This window comes from Chiloscyllium punctatum, chromosome 9 (assembly GCF_047496795.1).
Source record: "Chiloscyllium punctatum isolate Juve2018m chromosome 9, sChiPun1.3, whole genome shotgun sequence".
Lineage (NCBI taxonomy): Eukaryota > Metazoa > Chordata > Chondrichthyes > Orectolobiformes > Hemiscylliidae > Chiloscyllium > Chiloscyllium punctatum.
In genome coordinates, this window is record NC_092747.1 from 110466963 (window position 1) to 110485612 (window position 18650).

At 40.8% G+C, this 18650-nt stretch overlaps 1 protein-coding gene across 1 annotated transcript; it reads right to left on the minus strand.

Moving 5' to 3' along the window:
- Positions 1-3272: 3272 nt before the first annotated feature.
- Positions 3273-9124, minus strand: zic5 (zic family member 5 (odd-paired homolog, Drosophila)). Its single transcript, XM_072578043.1, has 2 exons — positions 8010-9124; positions 3273-4033 (listed from the first exon to the last, which is right to left on the minus strand). Exons 1-2 carry the CDS (start codon positions 9040-9042, stop codon positions 3600-3602), a joined length of 1467 nt encoding a protein of 488 aa, XP_072434144.1. The 5' UTR covers positions 9043-9124; the 3' UTR covers positions 3273-3599.
- Positions 9125-18650: the final 9526 nt, after the last annotated feature.

Consider the following 18650-nt stretch of genomic DNA (forward strand, 5'->3'; position numbering starts at 1 on the left):
CAGCTCTGGTTTGTGGAAGGGAGGTAGCGCATGACTTGTCCCCTAAAACCTAATATTTTGTTTGTGATTATTTAAAGTGTTCTGCAGCTGACTCCTTCCACGTGTAAACTGCAAAGGGATAACACGATCCGCATTAAACTAAGCACAAACACACACTATACATTGAGGAGAGTGTAATCCCTCTTGTTTATGGTGTTCTCAAACCCTATTTCTGATCCAATCTCCCAGCACACTGATCAAAAACAATCTCACTCGCCTGTTGAAAAGATGGAGCGAAATTATTCGCTGTGTCATCCGTCGATTATTTATTAGAAAACCTTGTAACTTTGACAAAAGGGCGTTGATCAATGTTTTAACATGTTTACGTCAATATGCTGGTTAATAGTGTGTGTTTGTGTGGAATGGGCACGGGTCCGCTTTTGACTCGTGTTTCTGTTTACTTGTGGCTGAGTTAGAGACGCGCTACTTGAACAAATGACAAGTTTCACTGATGTATACCCGACATTAAAAAGTCTGTTTTTTTTCCCCCCGGAGCACAAGGTGTCTGGTGTTACCGTGCAGGGAGAGAATGGACTTCATCTCCGCTTAAATCATACGCTGCTTAGACCTAATAAGTGAGCTTTATTGTAAATATATTCAAATGTGGAGATCGGGTTTGCCAATTGCCATAGAAATCCTAACACAGCATGAAGAGTGTCCAAGCGCCAAGTCTTCCGCTCTGGAGTAAATTGCTTTGAAGTGGCGCAGGACAGGCACTGGTCACATTTTAACTCTATAGGAAGCGATAGTGAATAAGGGGAGAGCGAGGTTGTGGGGTTTAGTGCAGCAAGTATGGAGGGGAAGCGTGTTTTTTTTTGCATTCTTTACAACGATCTGCTTATTGTTGAATATCTTTTATCTTTGATATCTGCCATGAATGATTCATGTCTGGATGCCTTTGTACAGCCCTTCCTTTCACCAGAAACTTCATTAGAGAGCTATAAGTTTCCCCATTGATTGGCGCCTTCATTTACATGAGTCTTCTTCTGCTTCATATGCTTTTAATTGTGAATCTCACTGAAACAACCTATTTCATTTAGGAGACATATCATTCATTCTTCGAATTGCTTTCTTGCATCCCGGGTCTGTTCTCTTACCCATATTTCCATCTGTTCTTTGACACTTTGACCAAAAGGAATGGAGTTCCTGTTGCTTCATTTTATCAGCAATGTACCCCCAAGTTGTATGCTTTGTGTTGGTCGAGTCATCCATAGATCTCAACCCTCAGGTGCACGGTTTAGGTTTCCTGTTGTTAAAAAGGCCAAACTCACTGAACTCCCACGTTAAAGCCATCTTAACGGATGGATCAAGTTGTTTTACGATTCCATGTCGAAGGAGAAAACAGAACCAACATCACATGTAAAGTCAATCACCGAGGATCGCCATATTATCCTTATGGATTCTCCATCCTCATTTGGTTGTTATGGGACAGGTATGGAATTTTGGAGACATCGATGAGTAAACATGGGGTTTCAGGGACTGTACGGATAGCAGTTGACTTTCCCAATTTGTCTTTCCCCTGTATTGTTTCGAGATTGTTTTATGTTGGATCAGCCATCAATTTTAATACTACTACGTTGCTGCCGATAAAGTAGCTACGATGAAATATCTGGGTGTGCAAGGGATTGGATTTATATTAAAAGAATGAACAGAGTGATATACTTTTCAACTCTCTGCTTACCTGGATTTCTGGAGTTGGTAGAACATGATCCCACAGGATAAACTTCCTTCCTTATCCCTTGACGTCATGCTGAAATGCTAATTAGAGGCAATGTTGGGAACTGTTTCATCTCCCGTCTGCCAATTGGAGCCAGTTAGGTAGCATCCTTCAATGTTTGCTGAAGTCCTTCTGTGCATCCTATTTGCGATAGACTCGTAAATATTTACATGGAGACAACTGTTGTCACGCAACAGCAGACAAGAAAAGTTACACCAGATGCCCTCCGTCATTTATCTTCAGATCTTTTAGCTAAAATGACCCGAGTCTCTACCACTGCAGTCAAGGTTTCCATAGGCACAGCACAAGACTTTGCTGTTAGGATTTGCACATTTAATACACAAGTTATTAACGCTGAGAAAAAACAATATTCGTTTATTCACAATTTGAAAATACATTGTCACACGGCTAAACCTCCGTAACTGAAACACGCTTCTAATTGAAATACACGTGGACCATTCATTACTTCAAAGGAAATGTGATCTCTCCGTTGCATTTTGACTGTAGGTTTGTAGATTCCAATCAAAGATTCTAGGCGGTGTTTGTTAATGGAAATAGAATGTTAAATAACTGCACATGCATGGTAATGATAACGTACCAATACTGTAGTTACAACGATTAACTGCAGCACCCGGAAGGAATGAACAATCACATATCTTCATCTTCACAGTTCACAGTTCATTCAAGTAAGCAGAAAATAAATGTTCTGACAGACCACAGATTTATCAACACCACGAAACTGCACCAAACGTAATAATATAATTCTTTGGTGTATCTGTACTATTGCAGAAAGATATTACACATCAGCAAATAAATTATAGTTTACAAATAAAAGAACATTTACGGACGAGAATCTTAAGGTAGCTAACGATGATAACAACGACTCGCAGCTCACAATTATGTACAAATCCTATAGGGACAGGCCTGTCATTTTTGTATCTTCTGGCCTCTAAGGACATATTAGTGCTCTTTAGTTTGTTTGCACGAAGGCCTGAATAATTATGAGTAAAATATGAATATTTTTGTCTGTACCATGATAGAAGATCGCACGAGAGGCTGCTGCTCCGGAAACCCAATAAAGGTTGGGATAAATTATTGATTTCACAGGGTCAAATAGAGTTTCAGCATTTACTGATATGTGACTCGTTTAGGAAGGTCCTAATTCAACTTTTCTTTTTGCAACAGTATGTATGTACCTTTCCTTTTAGTGTTTTATTATTGCACCACTAGCACTGGGTCATTTCAGCTGAATACGGAAATATGGCGATCTCCCCCCCCCCCTCCCCCATCCCCGCCGAACTTGCATCGTATTGTCCATCATTGTGTCAGAAGTGTGGCGTAGCCCTTCGCTCGAACCGTCGGCTTGTAACCCTGTAACCAGGCTCTCAAAGAATCATTCCCAGCCCCCGAGGGGAATTGGGGCGTTAAGAAAGGCTGTGCATGTTGTGTGACTGTTAAAAAAAAAGAGCGGAGATGTTTTCTGGTCGGTACAAAAAACGCTATTGCTCGATTGCAATAGGTCGAATGATAGGTTTTATTTCTTTAAGTCACTTTTGATCATCACTATTTACAACTCTTAAAATAAATCAAGTTGTGACTTTCATTAGTTTCGATGGTCCCACTATAATCTCTGTTGACACAGAAAATGAACGTATAGGCCACAAAGCTGCACGAGATCAGGTCCATAGCCCCTAAGTTGTTTTCCTAGGCCTTTTGAACCGACTTGGTCTAAAGTGGCCACAGGACACCCTCAGTTGGTATTATTGGTTGGCTGCCATTGCCACAAACCCTCGATCGACGCTTTTCAAGGTGCCCACATGCACGTTTCTGCAGCACTCATCTGTCAGAGCATAGTCCTGGGATCTGGGTCCCTGTAAACCTCCTCATCCTCAGTGTCGGATGAGGCGCCATTGCTTGAAGGTGTGTGGAGGCTATTGGCTGCCCCGCTCCCCTGGCAGACGTACCATTCATTGAGGTTGGTGACTTGCGAAGAGACGCTGGCAGTGCGGCCCCTGACGGGCTCTGAGGCTGGAGGCACTATCCCCAAGGATGTGTTGGAGAGCTCGTAACCAGAAGTGAGGGGAGGTGGGGGAGATTTGCAATGCACTTTCATGTGTTTGCGAAGGGAACTAGGATGAGTGTAAGACTTGTCGCAGCCTCTCACTTTGCAGTTGTACGGCTTGTCACTGGTATGGACATGAGAGTGCTTCTTCCTGTCACTGCTGTTGGCAAATTTCCTGTCACAACCATCGAACTCGCATTTAAAAGGCTTCTCTCCTGAAAATAATAAAGAAAACACAGTAAGGGAATAAAACCGAGTGGTTGTTTGCAGTAAGTTTTTTTCAAGCTTTTTAAAATTGATTATTTAAATATTCAGAGTTCAGCACGACCATTTTAGCTCTAGTTGCAAAAGTCAGTTCCAGTATTTCAATCGTGATTCCACCTCAAAAAAAGTACTTCCTTGACTGTAGTGCACTTTGGGATAAGATCCTGGGGTCGTAAAAGGCGCTAGACAAATTGATATGTTATTCTTTAAGTGTACATGCACATAAAATGTAAGCTTTACCATCATGGCCTGCTGGCGGAGATTTTGGCCTCTCCAACGTATCCCAGCTTTGCTTTGTATTCTAGAGGGCATTTGGAACACTTCGTGTTGCACATAAACAATTTAATTCACACTTCAGTCGGACATGAACGCGTCTCGGGGAAAAATACTCCTTTTTCATCCGATTTTCCTGAAAACGCTGCGAATCTGCATAAAGTATATATCAGCCAAATTCCACATTCTTCATCTGAAGCACTAATAAACTTTAAACTGCAACTATCGCGTTTTTATCCCTCAACATTTCACTTGGAAAGTAATTTAGCGCTGCCATTATTGACAAATCTCCTTGGCAAGAAGTTCTGAGCCTTTTTTTAAAAAAAGAACTTATTTCACTGGCCAATTGCAATATTCACATTTTTCTTTCATGCTATTTCGATCTTTCAGACCCTTGGAAACTGTGAAGAGAATATTGGGGTTTGGTATTTGTGTTGACAGAATTCGTTCAGTTTAAAGTCTGCAACCAGAGAATTAAACCGGTTAAGCGGCTCGGGACATTACTTGCTTTCTTACTCAACCCCTCAATGTAATTCTTTCACTGCTTATTTTGTAGTCTGGTACCCAACAATTTGATAAGTTAGGCAAACTGAAATCGACCTTCCATATGAAGGGTTAGTCATGTTGCATTAAATTCTGCAAAGCTAAGAGTAGCACTACAAATACAGGCCAACTTCTGGTAAACTAAACAGCCAAACTGGCAATCTCGCTTTCTTATCCATCTTCAGATTGGGAAAATGGGTTTCATCCCACGGTCAATTCAAACCTGTGCTCGAAGTTAAATTGGGTGAGCACAATAACACCAGGAATGGTAGCCATCTTTTTGTAAGAGCATGCATTTTACACCATCAAAAAAAAACAACATGGTGACTGCTCTTCTTAGTCAGTTTGATTATCATTTGCACTGACTACCTAACTTGGCGGAATCTTTAAAACAAGATGATGTTCCTATTTTGGATCCTGTTTCGAGTTAATATTTTCGCGCAGGGGTTGGAGCAGGGGCTGGACCCAGGCGTCTTCCAGATTTGTATACGGTAAATATTTATATTTAGCTCTGCTGCAGCTCGATGTAGTGCCTGGATCCCAGAGGCTGGTCATAAACTAGCACTTCGAACGTGCCTGGTGTTTGGGGCCTGGCGGTTTGTTCGGAGTTTCCGGCCCCAAGCAGCATGTCAGGAGAAAGACACTGGCAGCCTTTGATTGTGGCGTTGCATTTTGCCTGAGCTAGGGATCTAAGCAAAATCACTTGACTGGTATAAACGGTTTGGCTCTCAAACACATGACTTTACCTGGAAAACAAGACCAATAGGCCTATACAGTTTGGTACTCATCTTTGCTCCTGGCCCCAGATATTGCATTGTTTAAGCCAATTTTTTTTTTGCATGGATCACTGCAGAGCAAGGGGCTGGGTGGATTTTCCTCTTCTCTGGACCTGCCTTCCATAAACTCAATGCCCTAGTTGGAGCAACACTCTCCCCCACACATACAGGTTTCAAACACAGCATAAACCTTTCAGCAAACCCCAGATTCAGACAACGCGACAGAACACCAAAGTGTTCCCGACCTTATCAAATCGGCCGACTGGCACCACAAGTCTCGCAGGCTACACATAAACTTTCGAGCTGACGGAATGCAATGTTTTAAAACAGAGACTTATGGTAATTGACTTTGCAAACACACTTGGCTCACATCGCCATATTGTGTGTGTGTGTTGGTGCCTGAGGTTAGATTTAAATGCATGGGCACTTTATGTTTCTATTTTCTTTCATACAGCGGCGAAACTGGCTCCTCCGGCGCCGTTGCGTTTCCTCAATGGGCTCTAGTTTGCAGAATTTTAGCAACATCAGTTCCATTTGTGGGCAAGAAGTGATAGACAGTTTTACCTTGCAGCTTCACTGAAGTGGAGAAAGTAATTCTGCTTCGCCGTGTGACGCTAATTACCATTTTTGTGTTATTTTTAATCTATGACCCACTTAAAACTATTATGATGCGAGAATTTAACGTTCTCTCCCCAAACCCCTGTCTATTCCTTTAGGTCGAAGTGGACACTATTCGAAAGGTCAGCAAATTGTCACTTTATAGCTCGAATTTGGAACCATGAAAAGAAGGCCCGAAAAGACACAGTGACTACTCCAGAGAGAGTTGTTCTGTTCTCAGTTACAATTTCTGCTTCGGGATACGGTGCTGGGAGGGTACCAGGCAAACGGTATGGACTTGTAGCCCTATAGAGAGTCTTATAGAGAGAAATGAAGTTTTAAAAATCTTATTTTCTTTCAACGCTCCTCTCAGAAAGAGATTGAGGATTTGGGCAAGCGAATCTAGCCCTCCAATTTTGTAACCCGGTACCCAACAATCTGATAAGTCAGGCAAACTGAAATCGACCTGTAATATGAAGGGTTAGTCATGTTGCATTAGGTTCTCCCAATCTACGAGTAGCTCCATAAATACATGCCAATCGAGTCCTGAGCAAAGCTACAGTACAATTCCCATCTCGCCTCCAACCCCCTCCCATACCCCGATGTTTCCTTTTAAAACCAGTCCAACATATTCTTTAGATAAAATCTATAATCAGAGCAGTCATGGACCATTTGCTTTTAACATTTAAACAACAAATTAGGCAGGCATTAAACGAATAGGTGTAACACTATCTGTTTATACCCTGTGACAGCGCACTATAAATCAGTGGAAACAATTAAGCAAAACATACGTCAATAAACATTCTCCAAGGGATAATATCTGTCTGCAACAATAAATTCTGACCAGGTTGCCTTATTTCGCAAGCAACTAAAAACGATATACGAGAGATCTGCAGTGAACTTAGTTCAAGTTAGACAGGGTACACCCTCGGGGGATTTGCGATGGTTCCTGCAGCGTATTTACTGCCGATGGGTCACGACAAAAAAAATCTTCATTATTCCAATGACTGAGCCAAACTATAGCATGCTGCCTGTGAGGGTACTGATATCCTTTCTCTCAGGGACTCTCTCTTAAATTTCAACAACCAAAAACCGGCCAAGTCCAGTCTGATCACAAACTTCGATTTTCTCCCCTAAGCTCTGTTACATTGAAATCTTCCTGCCCTAATTTATGATCCTTTTCCTTTCACTTTGTCGTGATGTTTTTTAAATAAAGAGATTTGGATTTAACTATCGGATTTTAAGAGGAATCTTCTCTTTCTAAAACCCGAGAACACCTCCAATCCATTGCGGCTGGTCGCTTCATTTTAAAGTTGGTGACCCATCTTCCACTCGTAATTCCCGGGACAGGAAACAAAGGGAGGCCCCATTTTTTTTTGTTCCCCCCCCCACCCACCCCAAGCCCGTTTGATAATGTTCCTGGCCTGTTTCCCACCCACGGAAATCTCCGGCACCTTTCAAAATGAAACCGCGAGACTTTAATCCCACATTCTAGGGGTTTTGTGAAGCCGGATTTCAGTACCAGTTAAACTCAGACGGGGCTTGTTTCCTGAGATGGTGAAAAATTAGGCTGGTCGGACTCCGCCAAAGTAATCACTTCTCGGTTCTGTTTCTAACTTAAAAGCTTTGCCCGAGAGACCAGCGAGACGCACTTGCTGAAGGAGGGGGGGGGGGGGGGTGGGGGTTGGGGAGGGGGGGTGCTGGTGGACAAAGTGAAATCCCGCTCCGAAACACCAACCTGTGTGAGTCCTCTTATGTATCTTCAGGTTTTCCGAGCGAGCAAAGACCTTACCACAAGCAGGGAACGGGCACGGGAAGGGTTTCTCGCCCGTGTGGACTCTGATGTGGTTTACCAGTTTGTATTTTGCCTTGAATGGCTTCCCTTCTCTCGGGCAATCCTCCCAGTAACAAACGTGAACACTCTGCTCGGGTCCTCCGACATGTTCCACCGTGACGTGGTTCACCAACTCATGCATGGTGCTGAAAGTTTTCGAACAGGATTTCTTTGCCGTGTCCTCCTGGTCGATCCACTTGCAGATGAGCTCCTGTTTGATGGGCTGCCTCATGTACCTCAAGAAAGCCCCGGCTCCGTGATGAGCTGCCGCCAGGTTAACGTTTAAGTTCATGGAGTTGTAGCTGTGCAGGGAGGTGGCCGGGTAGTGCTCGGCTCGATGGTTAAAATGTTCCGGTCTGTACAAGTCCCCCGGCAAGCCCAGGCGCATCTGTCCGTTTAAAGTGTGGTGGGATCCCGGCGTTGACTGGTCGTGGAGCCCAGGGAAGACCTCAGGGTGTCCGTAGCTCGCTGTGGTGGACAGGAACATTCCGTGGTGGTGGTGGTGGTGGTGGTGATGGTGGGGATGATGGTGAGAGGAGGTCGCTGGGTGCTGTTCAGTCAGTCCATGCATGGCGGACGCTGAGAGATCTCTCCTCAGCATGTAATCCCTGGCGCTGCCGTAGCCCGTGTGGGGGTGACCCGCTGAGTAACTGACCGAGTTCTGCGCGGAGCTGAATATCGACGCTGCCTGAGTCTCGGGGTGTCCGGCCATATGCTGAGATGGACTGAGTTTGAGAGCACCGCTGGACTGAGCCACGTGCTCAGGCCCGAAAGAGGTGAGTGCCACACTTGGATCGCTGCTCATCTCCCCAGGGTGGATGTGTGTGTGACTCGCCAGCCCCGGGAAACCTGACATATTCTGATGGGGATGGTATTTGTTAGCTGCCAAATCCGCTAATCTCAACGCTGGATTCCGCTTGCTTAGCGCCGCTTCCATAACTACACAAGCCTGACCATCCACACAGTAGTTGGTGGTACCGTTTTTTTTTCTCTCTCTCTCCCTCTCTCTTCACCTCCCCCACCAGCAACCTCCCCACCCCACCCACCCCACCCCCCACCCCACCCGCCCCCCTCCCAACTTAAAAAAAAACCAAAGCTGGAAAATATATTATTGAGCTCAGTTCCAGCACTTTCTCTTTTTTTTTGTTGTTGGAGCACTTTTAACTCTCCTATCTCACTCTGTCCTCAAGCGATTGGCAGAACCTGGAGTGGTTAGACGACAGAGTAGGGAAATATAGTTCAGAGATGGCAAGACCGCGATTGGCGACTGTGGACTGATTGGCAGATGCGCCGTTCAGGCAATTCGCCGGTTTTCAGCGGAGCAGCGCAGCGGGGTCCTCCCACCTCCTGCCGGCACTTCCCATCTCGTTGATCCTGCTCAAGTTTTCACTGGAAACTTCAGAAATACGGTCACTTGTCTTTTTATTTAAAGAAAGGATTGATATATGTCCTGATCTGGACTTGAACGAATTACGATAGACTTCCTTTACACCTCACCTCCACATCACCCCCCCCCCCACCACCACCACCACCCCCCCCCCTCCCCCACATCCCATTCGGTGAATTCGGACATTTGATGTAGAATTTTTTTTTGTGAATATGTACTATCTTCAAATTCGCTTCGCAGTGAGGAATCATTGATATATCATTTGTATCAATTGTGTTTTGCTTTCCCGTAAATAATTAGTCCCCCAAATAATTTATAAACACCCTCTACAATTCTCCTGTAAAATAATACAAGTCATATTACAGTATGCTTTCAAGTTCAAACATCGTCTTTCAATAATCAAAATTTTACTATGCTTGTAGGGGACTCCATGTCAATAAGTGCGAATAATCGATGTGTAGGTTAGTTGCATTCGTCTTTTTTGTATCTGTGTACTAATTGAAATTTCATGCGCTTGTAAAACGCGAAAATGTATACGCCTTTCCAAATAAAATGAAGGATTTCGGAACAACGGTGTTTCAGCGTGTCGTTATAAGTAAACCATCCAAATTGTCGGAAGATGGCATGCACAACTTCTCACATTCGAATTTGTATTTTAAAATCTGCATTCTTAACCTACATCCGTGTATCAAATAAACTCAAGGAAAGTATGTAAACTGACATTAAGAAAGAAAATGCACTTAAGTATCACGATGTGTTGTAAACCTACTGGTTAAAGTAGGCTTGGTTGGTCGTATGTCAATAGGAAAGAACAGGGTCTTCATCTTGGTTAGGCACATGAAGGAAAAGATCATCAAAAACCCCGACCACCAGGCATCACATGGACTATGTTATATAATTTTGTTATTGTTGGGTTTATGCAGATATGGCAATGTTTCAACCTGGCTAAGCCTAATTCAGTTGGCACTCTCTCATATCACAAAATGGTCTTATTATGTTTCTGCCGTCGTTATTTCCTTTCATTGTAATTCTTTACCAAGTGTTCAATACATTTCACGTCTCCTCCTCTCATTTGCTTCTTTAATTGATTTTTAATCGTCTATAAAACTTGGGCGAGTGTTATTTATAAGTATATATTGTTTAAAACGTCAGTGAAATATAACACAATTAGATGACTTTGACTGAAGTAAAATTTATCATTCATTCCAAGCGAAATAATTCAACACACATTGCCAAAAGGAGAAAGGTGAATCGTTGTGAAAGGTGACAACACAGAATTAATTGCAGAAAATAAGTTTATTTGACAAACGCTGAGTTTGTTGGAATAGTGATTTGTTGAGCCATACCAACTCAGCGAAGAGAGAATAACAGGTATATTCAGAACACAAGCAGATATTCCTGGTTTCAAAGACAAGTCTTTAATGTGAGTTTTGAGACGTCAATACTGTGGGATTGATAAATAAGCTGAAATATTAATTATAGCACAAACACAAGTGAATATATACAGATACACTATTTACCTTGTTTACCTTTCTACTTGGAACTACTACTTACGAAGTTAGGTGAGAAATTCTTGCCAAGTTACATAACCAAAGAAAAATTGGAAATAGACTAACACAAACAAATCAAAATAACGGAAAATTATTAGGTTAAACTGTGACATTCCGTATAAAATGGACATTTGGATGAACATATTTATTTCTTCTGTGCTCAGCATGCAGATATTCAGATGAAGATATTTCATACGGCCCCGTTCATTTTTTTCTTCATGTTTCCACAACATTCCGAATTTTAAAATAATAGAAAAAAACACGCTGTTCGAATGGTTTGGACATTACTGTATACGGTTTATTGTCAGTCAATCCTTTTATACTTTGAATAAACAAGTGAACCTCCATGTAGTCTTCTTGACCCGAAAAATAGATAGAGCTCTCTGCCTGGTCGCGTTATGAATTGAGACGATGCACTGTTTGAAATGTTTTTACAATATCATGTTTCCATTATAGACAGCCAGCTAGTAAATATTATCACAGACCATATTTATCAAATTTATTATTGTGGAGCTTTATTACCTGTGAGCTGTATATGTTTAAGACATAATTTCTACATGCGTACGTTTCACGTATCTGGATGTCTATTGACGAGACAACGTTTTATGCCACTTTTTAAAGTCTTCCAATGTTTTATTAATTTTCTGTAGGGTTTTTTCTCCATAAATTTCCATTTATTGTCCCATTGCACTATGCCTGGCTAGGTGCATGTCCTCCAAACGCCCTTTGCAAGCATCAGGTACTTGTATCGCACTAAAGCTCCACCAGGGCTTGTGCCAGCAAAAGAAAATGCAAAATTGCATTAACGTTAATAATAATTAATTTCATAATCGTAAAATTTTGTGCTGAATAATGTAGGAAACAATAGAACAAGTGACGAGCGAACTACGAGCAGGTGCCTTTGACGTTTTGTTCCGAAGCAATTTGGTTTCTTCCTATAAAACCAGCCAAGTAGAACAAAAATGCCACACCTTTAGCACACACAAAATGACTGCAGTCTCTGACACACTAGTCATTTTATGGCAATTCCGTATAAAATTACTGTAGCGCATTGCCCAAACTTTATTCAGTTGTCTACATTAAGAATGCTCTTTCAAACACTTTCAAAGATGTTAAAATGAATAGTATTTGCAAACTGGATATTCCATTTTATTCATGAAGCCTAACAACAAATCACGTTACGTTATTCTACGAGAGCCATGCAGTAACATTTTAACATAACATTATAAGTTATAAGGGGCGCAAGAATTTTGTGCACCAGGAGGTTTTTTTCACTCACTTGTAATATGAAATTCAAAACAAACAAAATTATGCAATTCAATTATTTGCCTTTCAAGTAGCCACGTTTTAAAGGAACACAAAAGCGTCTGCGAAGTTTCGCTGCTACAAGTGCTTGCTACTTGCAATGAAATAAATTCCGTTCTCCAGTCCTGCTTGCCAGAAAAGAAATTTTGCACCACATTACCGACTACAAAAGGATAAAGATTTATGGTTTCAGCAGCCGAGGTAAGTTGATTGTACTGTAAAAGGGTATAGCTGTTACATGCGTTTCCTTGTTGCTGTCCTTGATCAGCACAGCATGATATGTATCTGTCATCGATTACTATGTCTTAATATATACTTCTGTGATCGATTTATTTATTTCCACTTGTTTTGTTTTGCTTAAAATTGTTACAAAAATGTAACAGAGAAATAAAACTCGTCTATTTGCAAAATCCGAATGCTCCAATTGATGGTATTGGTTTTAATAGATTTTACAGAGAGTATAACTGAGCATTTTAATGGATCCAAGTAACACGCTGAAGAAAGTTCCCTTCCTTTGGCCGAACCCTCCAGATACTTGTAAATTAGGATTCTATTCACAATTCGATCAATATGGAACGCAATTTAAAAATAATAAATATCTGGCACTAATTTGGTTCTGAGGTACTACAGTCCAGTATTGAGTCTGTCCGCTCAGTGTAAAGCATAAAGCTAAATTCTCATTAAACACTGTGTTTGTGTTATAACTGTAATGAATTGGTTTCCTGTTTCTGTTTTTTCCAGGCTTGGTTATTTTTAAGGAAATTGCTTCCGATTTCCCGGGGTTTTACTATCTCTTATTACACTTTCTTAGCATAATCGTATTTCCAGTTGAAAATTCTTTTTTTTTAGCTTTTCGTCCTATTTTCTGAATTATCAACAATTGCTCAAAATTATATCAAACAGTTGAGTGCATTTGTCAAAAGTAACATAATACGAATTTTAAGAGCGCAATTAATATAGTCAACGGATAAACTGGGACTATATAGTTATTAACGTGGCTTGGATAGAATAAATTATGCGAAATGTGGGGTTCAGATTTAGGAAACTAGAAGTCTGTGTTAAATCTGAAAGTCGATAACGGCAAGAAGCCAGGTAATCAGGTACCGGGCAGAGAGGGGATAAAGGGAAAAGGTTAATACGTAGGAAACATTTTGGAAATGCAACGATGGACGGTACTGAACAATGCCAAATATTGCAATTTATCATATAAATGTGGAAAAAGGTCATGTCCACGGGAAGCATGAATATACTAACTACTGAACAAGATAGGTATGGCATTTCGCTGGTAACAATAACAGGAGGGAAGCATAAATGTTGCTCTTCACCGTTTCTAAAGGAAATAATTGCAGAAAGGTGAAGCGCAATCGGGTGCAGGCTTCTGAAATTTTAGTGACATGTGTTTAGTATTTTTCTCTCTTCCCGTTCCTGTACTTACTGGTGGTAAACCACAACGACTTGCCTACAAAGCCAATGCTGTCTGTCAATGGCCACATCATACAAGCCATGTCCTCATAGCAATCCGCCGCTCCATTACCTCATGCCTTGTAAGTCTGGATTCACATAAAATCCCTATACGCTTGATTGCACGCCCTTAATTATTGAACAGATACATGTTTCTTTTCAATAGATGGGGTAATTAATAGACTATCAGTAAACTGAATTCAACACTTCCTGGTGGTTTACCACTGTTTGTTTATAATGTGTTTCTAGTTGTTCAAGTCAATATGAAAGAGTGCGAATAGAGGTATTGTGTTCATGTCTTTTTTGATAGTCACACAACTAAACAGATGAGGTTATGCTGATACATAAGAGCAAACTCGTGAGTTTCCCGTTTTCTGTTGACGTTTGCAATGTATCTCATTTAAAGCGACGCTGTTTGGAAAATTTTGCAATTGTCGTGAGACAAACCTCCCAGATAAAGAAAAACAATCGCGCCCCGAATGCACCATCCATCAGCTGCAGGTGTTTTGCTCACGCGTTGGGTTATTTGTTTAGGTTTATACGTGTATAGGTATATTATAGGGAGACCTGTGTCATTGGCGAAAATATTGGCAAAATGGCATTAGAATTCATGCTGCATATTAAAGCCTCAATATTCTCTAAGTGTTATAAAGATTAATTGCAAATACTTGCCAAGTAATATGTACAAATCATAGGAGGTGCGTTCAGATCGTTAACCCTTCATACAAGTTAATTATTCTATGTAATCTCATGTTTAAAAATTCTCATCAAAAGCACTGCCGAAAGATTTCCATGCCATATATAAAGTAATTGCAAAGGTTTATAAATTGAAGCTTTATGTCTTTCTCATTGGTATTGATAAATATTGCATTGCAATTGTTTCCATTTTAGTACATCGTTTATTTTTAAAATGGAGTTTGATTTGCCCTTGGTGTCACAAGATATACTAAGGTCAATGTTACAGATGATTAAATGTCTTTCACAAACTCGTTACTTAATTGGATAATTTCTGACGCTGGTCATCCCATTACATTTTTCTGTCTCTTCCTTATTTGTCAAGTTCCTTCCTCGACTTTCTCCTTCATTCGAAAATAACGATCTACTGATAACCATCTAAACAGTTGCAGTTGTAAGTGGGAGAAGGAAAATATAAGCCACGCTTGCCGCGTGCCACCCTTACCTTAACACAGTGATCATACCATGTGAACTGATTCGTAAGACTGATAAACAAGAAGGCGCAAAACACCCACAGACTTAAAACCGAAATAAATTACACTAGTAATGTGTTTTAAAAACGCGACAGACTTTACAGGGGTTAACTGCAGATATAATTTATGGAATAACAATCATAGGTCGCCAACTCGTAAACTGATAACACATGTCACTTTCATTTGTCCCTTTTCCACCATGCCATCGTAAAAATGTTTTTTGGAAGCTCTTTGCCAAAAGGACAACAAGCGTTCATGCCCACTCATTGTAAATACAACGCTGTAATGTACATGTGTATATCAATGGATGGGTGCGGTTTGACAGTAGGCAACAGGCCATAACTCGACACTCTGTACGTATCAAATACAATCTCGAAGAGCATAACATAAGGATGGGTTTGTTCTGTCCATTTCTTAATATTCACACGGGCCCTTCTTTTCCCTCTGTTGATTTTAGCTGAACATAAGAATAGTTTGTATTCAATTTCTCTCGCTTCCACAATTTGTAGCTATTAATATTAACATGTGGGGCAGTATTTCACTAACAAGTGAGCGAATTCATTCAGTTGAGGTCTTCGAACCGGCACCCTCCTCACCGCTACACCCCCCACCCCCACAGACTAACAGAATCGTGCTCACAAAAATTCTATCCTCTTTGAAGTACGGGATAAATTCACAACATTGCATTTGTTAAAGTTGTCTGTGTTGTTCCATCTCAGTGTGCAGAAGATACGCCATCTTTTTGTGCTTGAAGGACACAATAATCATATTTTGCACGTAAGATTTGAGACTTTCGTGCGTCGTGAAAATTATATTGCAAGCCCAGAATGCACATTGGCATTAAAAATTGCTCAATCAAAATACTTATGTAACAGTGATCAGAAGAGGTAACATCAATCCTCGGCAATAATATCACGTAGTTAGAGGTAGCATGTTCCAAACATTCTGATTGCTCCGAACAGAGATTTCTTTTATTGATTTGGTTAAAAGACTAGAGCTCATATGTGCTTTATCACGAATCTTAGGTCTAATCAAAGTAAGCAAGTTCAGAGGTAATTTGTACTGTCATAGTTATTTGATTAACTCAATAGGGTTCTATATTTGATCGGCCGGCTAACAAGATATGGGAACTTTTCCTGACCAAAACGTGAGTTTATGAGTTTTAGCAGCAGTCCTTAAACCCACTGTAATCTAAATAAAATACAAGTATTAGAAACTGATTAAAGAATCTCAACTTACATGACGTTGTGTTCTTTCTATACTGTTGTAGTCACTATAGTAAATACAGTCCTGAAATTACAATTATATTGAACGATAGTTCATGGGCAATCCTATACCTTGGTTGAATTCATGTTATTTGTGAAGACTAAGGAATTATCATTTTAAAGAAGCCGTTAAAAATAAAAAAAAAACTGAAAACATGACCAGCCATCCGGAATCTTAACTGATTTTTTTACACGTTATTTATTCAAAGAAACGTATTCAAAACAATGGTATTTAATCCTTTCTCCCACCCAATTAACTTTTGCCTTGTTTTCTGTTTAAATTCAGGCAAAAAAATTCAAGGGGGACATTTTTGTTGCTTTCATACGATTTTCAAAACTAACGAGACAGCTAGCAAACAACAGAATAGAAAATTTTAAACTACCCCCGGTAAACACAGAGATTGTGTCTAGTGTTCGGACACTGTAAAGTTCTATCAAAATATTCCCCCCCCCCATAAAAATTTTACATAAACTTATCAGATATAGGACATTGATTTCTCCATCATGCTTTGACTAACTTTATTTAAAAATAGATTGAAATATTTGACAAGACTGATTCAGGCGAAATAAGATATTGTAGGGGTGCCATTGTTGGCAGTTATTATAACAAGCCTGCAGGGCTAACAAAAGAAACGCTGTCGCTGTATAAAGAGTGCGGCTTCTGGATTTGGAAAACCGGATAAAGACATTCTTCTCAGTCTTAGAGCACCGTCTCTCATATAGTAAGTGTATTGCTTACCTCGCCAAACCTGTTGAAGCACCCATTAAATGAATAGATTATCAGCCGCTGGCCTTGCTCACTGCCCACCACCAGCTCCTGTCTGCATTTCTGCTACAATGGTACTGAAATGCAATTGAATTTTTGTATTTGTCCCTCTCCCTCCCTCTCTCTCGCTCTCTCTCTCTCTCTCTCTCCCAACCCGGTGACCAAGGACAGAGGGTTTTTTTGGAGGGGGGGAGCGGCTTTGCAGAGAAATAATACTGCTCTGTGGAGAAGTCGGCAAACGTGACTTTGAACTTGGATCAGCTCCTGTATTTCCTGCAGAGTAGCCCTGGATAAGGGAAAGAATAGCAGCAAGCACTATGCTGTGGCCCTTTGGAATTCAAGAATTAAAGCACCAAACAGATGATGACTGAGGAAGCAGTGAGAGGCATGAATGTATGTTACAACAGCCGCAGTATCCAAATCAAACTTTATATACTATGATACATAAAATTAAATCATTGTTTTGTTTACGCTCTCCGAGAAACCTTCCGGTCTGATTGAAGTTCTGTACATTCTGTTCATCACAGATGAGGCGGTGACTTTGTCTGAAAAATGCAGGGTCAGTACACAGTAGCATAAGGACAGATTTTGTAATTAACTATGGGTGATTTAGTAGCACACGGGATTGTTTCCGTGACGTTTGGTTGTCCCCCCCCCCCCTCTTGTTCCAAACCTGCCCTTTAATACAGACTGTTCCCTGAGCAAAACACCAGAGATCCCACACCAGTGTTTTTTGTTTGGAAAAAGGAAAATGGTAGCAAGTTGAAATATTGGCACTTTTTCGTTCATGACGGTATAGAAATAGTGGTATTATTTGTACTTAAAACGTCCTTACATTAATACATGGATTCATTTCATATCCTCCGAGTGAAGTTTACCTTTCAATCGTTTTCAACGAAAATCGCATTTAAGCAGAAGAAAATACAGACAGCTTTTATTACAAAAAATTGTGTGCAATTTAGTAGGTGGCAAATCGGATTAACTCGCCCCCCTCCTTTATTTCTGGCACAAACCCTTCTAAGCAATGCCTGTGTGAGAGAGAAGGAAAGGGTGGTCGAGGATTTTCTCACAGTTGAAATCTGATCAGAATTAGGCATGTCTGTTTAACTGGTGTCAAATAATTTCAACCCAAAGCTTTCTGATGTTACAAGTTCCTTATCAAAAAAAGTTATCTGATTATCATAATTTTACATACTTGGGATGTTTTTTTTAATAAAAGCAAACCCAGTTCAGAAAGGATAGTGGGGGGAGAGGAGAACATGAATGGCATTGTGAGCATTATATTCAGCACCTGCCCCTCAAATAGATTGCAAGTCGTTATAACGGATTTCGATGGACTTCTATCCCAAAGAAGCAAAAATATAACGTTGCTACCTACATGGTGTGGAAAGGAGTGGCTCTGAAATGGCCGAACTGAAGGGGTAAAAAAAACAAATCAAAGTAGGCGTAATTAATGAAAAATGGCGATCTGTTTGGAGCAGGCTACCTGGGATGGATGAGGCGGAGTTGTCCAATGAAAAGCCATTAGAAAGTGCTCGCTGTCCTGTTTAAAAGGGGTGTTGGGAGAGGTGCCGTCATTGCAGTCAGTACTCGCACTCTGCAT